At 38.1% G+C, this 10,650-nt stretch overlaps 1 protein-coding gene across 1 annotated transcript; it reads left to right on the top strand.

Moving 5' to 3' along the window:
* Positions 1 to 330: 330 nt before the first annotated feature.
* On the top strand, positions 331 to 5,478 carry zmp:0000001088 (trypsin). The gene is made up of 4 exons (XM_053643459.1): positions 331 to 1,025; positions 2,239 to 2,380; positions 4,630 to 4,893; positions 5,211 to 5,478. Exons 1-4 carry the CDS (start codon positions 835 to 837, stop codon positions 5,379 to 5,381), a joined length of 768 nt encoding a protein of 255 aa, XP_053499434.1. The 5' UTR covers positions 331 to 834; the 3' UTR covers positions 5,382 to 5,478.
* The last annotated feature ends 5,172 nt before the right edge of the window (positions 5,479 to 10,650 follow it).

Raw genomic sequence — 10,650 nt, 5'->3', positions numbered from 1 at the left:
GGCACAATAAATTTCTCATGATTCAATTGTGTTATTGTTTGGTTCACAACGGATTCAAACGCATACACGATCATCCTTTCGAGAAGGCAGTTCACTTTCTTTCCGAAATGTTCTTTGAAGGAAAAAAAAACGTAAGATAAGATTCTCTGAGATTTCACTCTCGTCAGATTGCAGGCCTTTGGGTGCTCTGTTGCATACTGAGTTTCAATCCAATCACTGTTACAAGGCCACTATGTTCAAGGACAGGGCAGCTACAGCTGTATGGTGCCACTTTATGGGATGTTATACGGTATTCATCAGGACATCACAGTTTGTAAAGAGGGGAGAGAATCACTTCATAGTAGTAGATGTGAGCATTAGTGTATTGTTTGGCATGAACTATAGTAGAGGATCGAGTTACCAAATTGTGACCAAATTAGCACTCAGAACCTGAAACTGTGGGTTAGGTTACACCTCGCCTCCCTTTTATGCTCACTTAGGCTGAGATGGAGATAGCCATAGATGAGTTAGCACTAGGGATGGGTGATGTGATGATAGAAGTATCGAATAAGATAAATTACATTACAATACACGTGGACAGTTAAAACAAGCATTTCATTACCTTCTCCTTCACATCATATATCATGAAAATGTCAATAAATATCTAAATTGAGGTCTCAGGAGCGACATTTTGCGTCTGACTTGACACTTATAATCAAGGAAACATAACTGACAGGGAATTTATTCAGATTTATTTCATTTACACTCTTAAGCTCTCCAACAGAGCAAAAGTCTGAAGTAATGTTTGTTGGTACTATATGAGTTGTGGTACAGTATAGTACAGAATAACGCACTATGTTGTTTAACCCCACTGTGTATTTCTCAGGTCAGGAGACCATGCAGGGCCGGATAATAGGCGGCTACGCCCCTGCGCCCTACTCCATCAAGTACATAGTGTCCATCCAGACCATCGTTGGACAGCACTTCTGCGGCGGCACTTTGATTAACAAGTACTGGGTGCTCACAGCAGCACACTGCAATGTAGGGTAAGCTTCCTAAACAGGTCTCATTCAGGTATACTTATACAGTATAATGTGGCACTGTAATTCTTACCACCGCTATCGTCTCTGACTAATATCTCCTGTAGCGCTTTTATGGACGTAAACGATCCATCCCAGTGATATTAAACTCTGAGCAATGCATCATAGCACAAGGTCTGACATAATACGAATTATGTTGTTCAGATCATTACACGTACAACAAAGGTACACTTAAAGGCAGATTTACAGCTGCATTTTCTTAAAGGTAGATACACAGCTGCATTTTCTCCTACATTTCTAGGGGGAAAAAGTTGCTAGAGTAAATAATCCAAGTATTGTGGACAACCATAGTCACAGTTTGATGCAGGGATCAATACACATGCAGGGATAGGAAAAGTGGCTCAGTAAAGTATCGTCTCAAATGGAAATGAAATCTATGGGCGTGTGACTTCATTTAATGTCACTGATGAGTCTGTATGAATCTCCAGTCTGGGATAGAAAGAAGTCAGATTCAGCCTCGCTTCTTTCTACCATTCTGTCTATTTTTCTTAGGAACGATGTCTGTGCTGTTGCGCTTTGTTCGGCAAAAATCCAAAATAATCCGGTGGGAATCATAATAAACATCCAACTCTGAGAGAAAGAAGGAGATATGGAGTTAAATTTTAGGGCACAGGATTTGTGACTTTGGAAATAAAGTACACTAAAAGCATAGAAGAGGTAAAAATGTTCTAGCACAAAAAAAACCCAAAAACGTTAAATGTTTGAGGGTAGCAATAAAAATCATATAAAGTTTCAAAATAAATCTTTCAAAAAAATTCGAATCAAACATATAGTAATAAACCGTAATGAAACAGCATGCTGTAATTTCGATATTCTAAGATAGTGCTTGTGTTTGTTGACTGTGACCTCTGGATATATATAGTGTAATAATAAGCGTAATAAAATGTAATAAACGCATTCAATCTCAAAGAGAAAAAGTGCAGCAGAGAAAAGGTGCTGTACTTTTATGTGCAACCTTTGCATGCCTGATTTCCTGTGCAATATTCAGGTTTGTATTCAGAACATTGCATAAAATGTGAACTAATCATACGGAATAGTTAACCCTTATGTTTGTAGCTGTAGGAAAGCTAATCAAATTCCATATTTCAGTATTATGTCACATTTCCACCCTGTCCTTCTCTGGAGGAACGTGATGAATTTTATGTGTTGTGAATACTAGGGCTGGGAATATGAGGATCGTCACTGGAGATTATTCTGTAAGTGTGTATGAAGGGACAGAACAGTACCGATCGCCACAGCTCCTAGTACCTCACCCACAGTACAACAAAACCACCAACAACGCAGACATCATGCTCATCAAGGTAAGAGACTACACAATTTCATCTTCAAGCCAGATGAAAACACACATTGGCCTGTTCCATGGGACTTAATTGGTTAAATTCATGATTTGCTGTTCACTTGAATAGATTCACAGCCTTCACTAGGTCTCAGAAAGCGCTGATTCATTTTCAACACATCGGTTCTGACTGTCATCCAAATCACAGAAATGATCGTCCTAACACATTATCGTTGCTAGTAACAGCTTACACGCGGACCTGTACAGTATGGTGGATACTCCATGTAAACAGACTTAAAAATGTGCGTAGTAGTTGATATGCTGGAGCTCTCTGTGAGGAGACTTTTTTGAAAGGAGTCTCCAGTGTTAGTGCTTTGTAACTGTCAGAGATAAACCGTACTTAAACTTTTGCAGATTCTCTGTAACAAGCAGTGTTTTTGTTGTGTTGTTAACTTCGAGAGAAAGTGAGGGAATGTAAAGGTTCAACTCTGCAGAGTTTCCAGAACATTAAATGTAACTATAAATGGATACAAATGATTAGATGTTAGCGTTGGCACATTGCTGTGGTATAAGAGGAAAATGGCATTCAGGACGGTAACAGTACATTTTGAATCGGGATATATCTCATCACCCTGTGGATTGTTAGAGGGGCAGTGCGGGCTTGGCGGTTAAGGCTCTGGGTTACTGATCAGAAGGTCGGGGGTTCAAGCCTTAACACTGCCAAGCTACCACTGTTGGGCCCTTGAGCAAGGCCCTTAACCCTCTCCGCTCCAGGGGCGCTGTATCATGTCTGACCCTGCACTCTGACTCCAGCTTCCTAACATGCTGGGGTATGCGAAGAAAAGAATTTCACTGTGTTGTAATGTACACGTGATCAATAAAGACTCTTTATCTTATCATGATAACAGAACATCGTGATGTGTTTTATGCTTTACATAATGAATACCTAAAAATAAATAAATAAAAAATGAATTATTTGATACTACTACAAATACTACTACAACTTCTACTACTACTAATACCAGTGAGGTAAAGCTCTATGCTGCTTTATATTTGGGAAGCTCATGCTTTATTCACTCTGAAATGCATAGCCAATGTAACTGTTGGGATATTTATCTGAATTTTGAATATACTGAAGTTTAGGGTTTTCCAAAAGAAGAAATCACGATCCAGGGTTTCAGCATAGTTGTAGGACTCAGAAAGTGATGCATTCTGTAAATGACCTGATATGAGGCACAATATTACTGTGTTACAGTAAGTGAAACCTGAAACTGCTCAGGACACTAAGTACATTAAGTTCTCCATGCACTCGTGTGATGACGTAAAATGAACGCAAAAGCACTGGGGCTTGATAGAATCAAATGAGACGAAACCAGATCAATGGGCGCCAGGAACAATCCCACTTGGATTCGGACCACAGCAAACGTGCCCAACGTGTGAAAACCGCCTCTATCAAAGGGTCTGCAATGGTAATAACCGATTCCCAAAGACCTCAGTGAGGAGTGTAAATATTCGACTGATGCTTTTATCCAAAGTGGCATACAGTTGATTGTAAGCACAAACTTCTGATCAGTAGCCAAATGCCATTGATCCAGCACTGTAAAGAAACTCTTAGCTGTCTTTTCTTGGCTTTTGGGTTTTCTTTACTGCTGTAAGGAACTGGAAAAATACCGAGGTGTTAGATTCTGGGAGGTCCACCATCTGACTTCCTGGTTCACACAGACTTGGTGTCCTCTGCAGTAAACTGAAGGGTTGTAATACATTGCTGTTCTTTTGTACTGTGGCCTGAATTCAAGGCAGTCTAGATTCAATTACTACAAACATCAACATAACTCTGTCGAGAGTGCCTTTATGTGCTGTTCAAAGAGCTTTTCACAGCATTCGAAGACAAAGTTTTAGCTGTTGCTGTTGCTAAAACCTCCATCACTTCACATTTTCAGTGTTCATGGTTTGAATGTCACTTACGTAACTTAATAACTGTGAATTAAACTTGACCCCAGAGAAGAAGACTGCTCCAGTGACTGAAAACAGTGTTGTCTCACCCAATGGTATTTGGCATTTAAATATCCTCAGACTGGCTGCTCTTTTATATGGTGATTTAAAAAAAATATCATGCAACATACTGTGATATTAAAAAGGCATTGGGGAATTTTTGTTCATTTTGGCCCCATTTGAAGGCTGCATTATGAATGATGTCATAAATAATGGTACTGCTTTAACTCTAACCTTAACCTTTGCAACTTTTCATGCATACTGCTTCTTTCTCCCACGCAGATGCAGACTCCAGTGGTTGTGAATAACTTTGTGTCCCCTGCACCGCTGCCCCGTCAAGGTGACAACATTGCAGAGGGTCGCGTGTGTCGTGTATCTGGCTGGGGATTCACTAGCCCCACAGGGGGTATCCCTACATCTCTTCACACCGCCACAGTGCCCATTGTCTCCAGCGCCCACTGCAACAGCACGGACTCCTACGATGGCAACATCACGGAAAACATGATCTGTGCTGGCTATGCTGATGGAGGAACGGATGCTTGCAGTGTAAGCTTGTATTTTTTAAAGATTTGTGACATTATTTAAAAAATAATTGTCGCATTATGGATTTTTAATCATAGAACCAAATTGTGCTACAATCTATGTAGTCATAGCAGCTCGCTTATTAGATAGGAAAGTAACTACAGATCTCAGATGTAACCAGAGTGAACAAGCGGAGAACCACTTAATCAAGATTAACAGACACGTATATAGAATTTGAATTAATAGGAGATATATAAACAGTTTTAGCGTGTGATTTCAGCATTTAGGATACTGACGCTTGCTTCGTTTGTGCAGGGTTTATAACACTTTCCACTTTGCAGGGTGACTCTGGCGGGCCACTGGTGTGTGAAGGTCTTGTCTACGGGATCGTGTCTTGGGGCAACGGTTGTGCAGATCCTCGGTATCCTGGAGTTTACACTGCTGTGTCAAGGTTTCGCAAGTGGATAGACAACACTGTATTTGGCTTTTATGGGAACTGCGGCAAGAGCTAGACTGCGCTACCTCAACACATCTTCAACCATTAACTTGAAACCACTAAGAGATCAACATGCCAAATTCCATGTTGATAGAGTATATCTTCTATATCTTCTATAACTTATAAAGATTTATACCACCTGCTGAGTTCTCCATTTGGATTGGAAGGAGTCTCCAGTGTCAGAGCAGCCTTTGTAACAGTCAGAGGTAAAGCTGTTGGTTTAAATGTTCAGATAATGAAAACTCAAGGACGGAGGTCGTTATGTCTTGCGGTTTCTTATTAAGCTGCTTGGTAATTTTTTCTATTATTAACTTCATGAGAGAAAAAATGGAAGCTGGTGAGTATTGAGTGACTGTTTATAACTGTTTAATAGTATAGTTAAACTAATAATAATAATAATAATAATAATAATAATAATCTTTTAAGAAATAATAATTCCTCGGTTTTACTTGGCTATTTTTTTGTCTTTCTGAGAGTGTGACTGAGCCGAGTGAACTGTTGTGTATGTTCTTTAGTAGAGTGGGTGCCATATTCTGTAGCACAAATATCATATTAGTAGATCCAACAAATACAGTGTGTTATCATTGGTTATAAATCTAATATGAATTAGCTTTTTTCTCAGAAATGCCAGTATACTGACTCAGTTCTTTAAACTAGGCCGTTTGTGATTCTGGCTGACATCAGACTGACTTAGCCAGCTTGTGCCCACGCTGATTGAATTTCTGAAATGAGCTAAAGTAGCAAAAGGCTGCACACACGACTGCGCCTTTGCCAGTTATAACGTTTCCCTGTTGTTTAATACCATGCAGATCATGCATTAATAACAGCTCTCGGGATTTAGAAAGTTTCAGCTTTTTTTTGTTCAGGTTTCCAAAATTGGTCTTAGATTAGCCACTGTCAAAATGAAGTTTACTAGTTGTGTATGTGAATAAAGGCCTGGTTAACATTACGGAGTGTTATCCGATAACTAAAAAACATCTTATTAATGTCTCAGAATATTGAGCGGATGTGTACATCACAGAGCATTTGAATGTTTGTGTTCTGGAGTGTAATAAATTGTTAATTGTATAAACACGGTTTGGGATTAAATTAAATTTTACATAGTAATGAATGAAAGTATGTTCAAAGCAGTTCTGTACCATTTCCTTAGATGTGATATAAAGCGCGAATTAATAGCAAAACAAAGTAGTAGTAAACTCACACTTAAACGCCATGTCGTTGCTATGAAACTATTTATTTGTGTGATTTTAAGGTGTTTTTGAGAGATGTTTAAAAAAAACATTAGTGTGATTGTTTGGTTAGAATTTGTCATGGGGCAGTGTTATAAACTGACTCTTTGTACTTGAGTGAAAAGTAAAGGCCTCACTGTGTAAATCTCAGCCTACAGGTAAGATGAATTTATTTTAGTTGTTATGCTGGAATTTCTTCCTTCACAAAAATTCAACAAGAACAAAATATATATAATTTTTTTTTAACTTCATCTTTATTCAAATGGACTGTCCAAGAAGATAACAAAGCTTTAGTAACTAACATTGTAAGTAATGTCAAAAACATCAAATATTAACTGCATAGCATAAAGGACTAGCTGTAACTAATAATCGACCATTATACAGTCTCCTCCAAAAGTATTGGAACGGCAAGGCCGGTTCATTTGTTTCTGCTGTAGAGCCAAAGACATTTGGGTTTGAGACCGAAAGATGGATATGAGACGAGAGGTTAGGATTTCAGCTTTTATTTCCTGGTATTTACACCTAGATGTGTTAAACGACATAAAACATAGAAACTTTTGTATCAGACCACCTGATTTTTAGGCGAGCAAAAGTATAGGAACAGATCAGTCTTGAAGCAAATTAAGGTAAATAACACTTAATATTTGGTTGCATATTCCTTGTTTGCAATAACTGCATCAAGTCTGCGTCTCAGTGACATCACCAAATTGTTGGTTTCTTCTTTTGTGAAGCTTTTCCACAGCCTTTTTCGGTTGTTGAATGTGGGGTTTCTCCTTTCAGTCTCCTCTTCAGGAGGTGAAATGCTGCTCAATTGGGTTAAGTTCTGGTGATTGACTTGGTCAGTCTAAAACCTTCCACTTTTCCCCTGATAAAGTCCTTTGTTGAGTTGGCAGTGTATTTTGGATCATTATCTTGCTGCATGATGAAGTTCCTCTCAATTCATTTGGATGCATTTCTCTGTAAATTGGCAGACAGAATGTTCCTGCAAACTTCTGAATTTATTCTGTTCCTACCATCATCAGTAAAGATTAGTGAGAATGTTCCAGAAGCAGCCATGCAAGCCCAAGCCATAACACTACCTCCGCCATGCTTCACAGATGTTTTGGATCATGAGCAGATCCTTTCTTTCTCCACACTTTGGCCTTTCCATCACTTTGGTAGAGGTTCATCTTGTTTCCAGAACTTTTTTTGTTCATCTCTGTGTTTCTTTGCAAATTCCAATCTGGCTTTCTGATTCTTACTACAGATGAGTGGTTTTCATCTTGTGGTATGGCCTCTATAAGTAGCACTCTTTATTTCTTCCCTTTTTAAATGTCTTCCCTTCAGTCAACTGAACAAACAGACAACAAATAATCCCACTCTTCTCTTTTGTATCACCATTATTGAGCGTGCCAACGTTGCTTGCAAGAAAATCCTAGCAGGCAGAGAGAAAAAAAAGTCTGCCATTGACGAGATGTAAATAGTGAAGCAAATAATTAGCAGCACCTTGTATTTCTACTGGCCTGACACCGAGCTGTGTTTAACTCTACAGTCTCATCTGAGAAGTGATCATCCTGTCACAATAACTAAAGTGTCTGGATGCTGGCTTCCAGCTATGCAACTCTATATGAGGAACATTAGCTTCCTGTCATGCTCAAACACCAGTCAGGGGAAAAAAATCACTCACCCATTGCAGCTGGACATGTTAGGTTTTGTTGCATTTAGGTGCTGTATCTGCCTCAAGCTCTGCTATAAATCTGCTGGGCCTTTAGCTGATTCTTCTGAGTTTTTAGCACAAGTTTGTAAGGAATTTTTCGATGTGAAAACGAACCTGCTAATCATGATACTAGCTGGTGTTTTCGCTTTAGTTAGCTACAGTGTTTTAGCTAGCAGCCAATCTGGATTTTTCCAGTTGATCCAGTTCCATGCATCATTTAACAAAATCTGTAGGTTTATGTTATTAATAATCAAAATTCTGTATCACATCACTCTTGCTGATTATTTTCCTATTATTTTCCTATAAAGGCACACCCAGTTAATGTTTTTTTTTTTTTAAATTAAAAAAATGTAATCTGCAGGCATTTCCTTGATCGTAACAATAACATGGCCATGATTTCAGATAAGAGTCTTATCTGGGGTAATTTAAACATACTCGGGCACACCCGTTAGGATAGCCGTCGCCGTATCACCATGACACGGACATAAAACGTCCTACTTTTCAGACTATCGCCTTACTCAACCAGGGATTTCAGGCTTTCTGATTAAAGATGTGTTCTCGTCACAGCTGCGGTTTAAGGGAAGCAACCTCATTGTTGAATTACTCTTTATTGTGCAACATAAACACATATTCTACTACATATATTGATTTCACAAAGGAACAATATAGCGCATTAGATTGGGCTGGATTAGACGTGGTGAAATGATTCAGTCCAAAAAACGAATGGTCTGTGCCAACAGTTCTCAGGAGATCTGAGTTTCTGGTTTAAAAGACTAACCCTGTCATGTAGCACTCAGATAAAAATGGCCTTTTATCTGAATCTAGGTCATATATTCATAACACGGCTATTTCAAGTGGACAGAGAAGACTCTGAGATCATATTCAAGAAAACATTTTGTGTTACTTCTGATGCAGCCAGTGTTTTTTATTTATCTATTTATTTATTTTTAAACCAGATTTAGATCTGGTAGATTTCTAACACAAATATGTCTTAGCAAAAAACGACTTTTTCCAATTTGCACAACACTAACAAGCCAGATTCATACAAAACACAAAGTCTGAGACTGAGTTCCAATTACATGTGATTAGACGCTTATTTAACACATGATGTGCTGGTTATTTGTGTGTTTTTTGTTTTTTTTTTTAAAAAAAAACCCTTTCTCATGGTACACTGATGATCCATTACACCAGCAGAATGGAAATTGATTGATCGGACATTTTCAATCAGTATAAACAAATTAATTATTTTATCGACACGAGTCAATTATAAGATTAGTCAGGACGCTGTTGGGTTTCTGTGTGTAGAGTATCGTGACGCTGCGTTCAGCTACTGGTGAGTAGGATGATGGGAAAGGTGAGTGGTGTGAGCCCCCTGCTGGACAAACAATTCCCACCTCTCCATAATAACACTGATACAGAAATAAAACAGACAGCACGACTAAAGCTTTTTTGATAGTAGAACTCTGTATACAACTGCCACAATAAAATTACTAAATTTAAACCTAGGTAAAAAGAAATGCTTATGATACACTGCAAATGCTATCATATGAGCCATTAAGCACTACTGTGGAGTGTGACATCATAAATAAATTCAATGCTGAACAAGGGAACCCCCAAAACAGGTGGAGATTTACATTTTTTGATCTCTGGTAAAAAGAGTCTCCCATCTTTTAAGAGTTACAAAACATATAAGACAAAATTTGATCAAAGTTAATATTACGTCTGAAGTAATGGACCTCAGATCATTACAGATTTATTCCTTACTGCCTAATAACAAAGCCAGATACAGTATTAGCCATGACATGTTTCCTGGCACGTTGTTGTTGTTTTTTTCAATGTAATCTGCTAATACAGTATGTAAGGAACAAAATACAAAGAGGTATGCTGTTATAGGAAAATAATCAACAACGGAACGGCACAGCAATTGTCCAACGCTATTAAACACGTACTTTTTATCCATTTATAGTTATAGCCTTGAGAAATAAGACTTAGTTCCTTTTGTTCTTTACATTTTAGCAGGAACTCAAAAACAAGTAGGTGTAGAAATAATGTACTCGGACCTGTTGGTGGAATTTTCAGGTATAAAAAAAACCTTACAAAAATATTATATAAAAAAATGTAAAAATACACATTTATGAATGTTATGGAGGTTCTATCGTAGTTAAAGGGGCCCATGCACTTAGCACTAAAACACATCTACATTCTCAGCAGCCTGAAGATAAAGTTCAGACAAACACTGATGTTGGCTCTTTAAGTTCAACTCGCTCCTTTTTATGTTTTTATTTCAAGTTGCACCTCTTCTTTTTAAGATGGGATTATTTGATTTAAATTCTATATTTATTGGCAATTATAAGTTGACT

The sequence above is a fragment of the Ictalurus furcatus genome, chromosome 15 (assembly GCF_023375685.1).
Source record: "Ictalurus furcatus strain D&B chromosome 15, Billie_1.0, whole genome shotgun sequence".
Lineage (NCBI taxonomy): Eukaryota > Metazoa > Chordata > Actinopteri > Siluriformes > Ictaluridae > Ictalurus > Ictalurus furcatus.
Note: the sequence above shows the minus strand (reverse complement) of the source record. Positions and strands in the feature narration are given on the sequence as shown.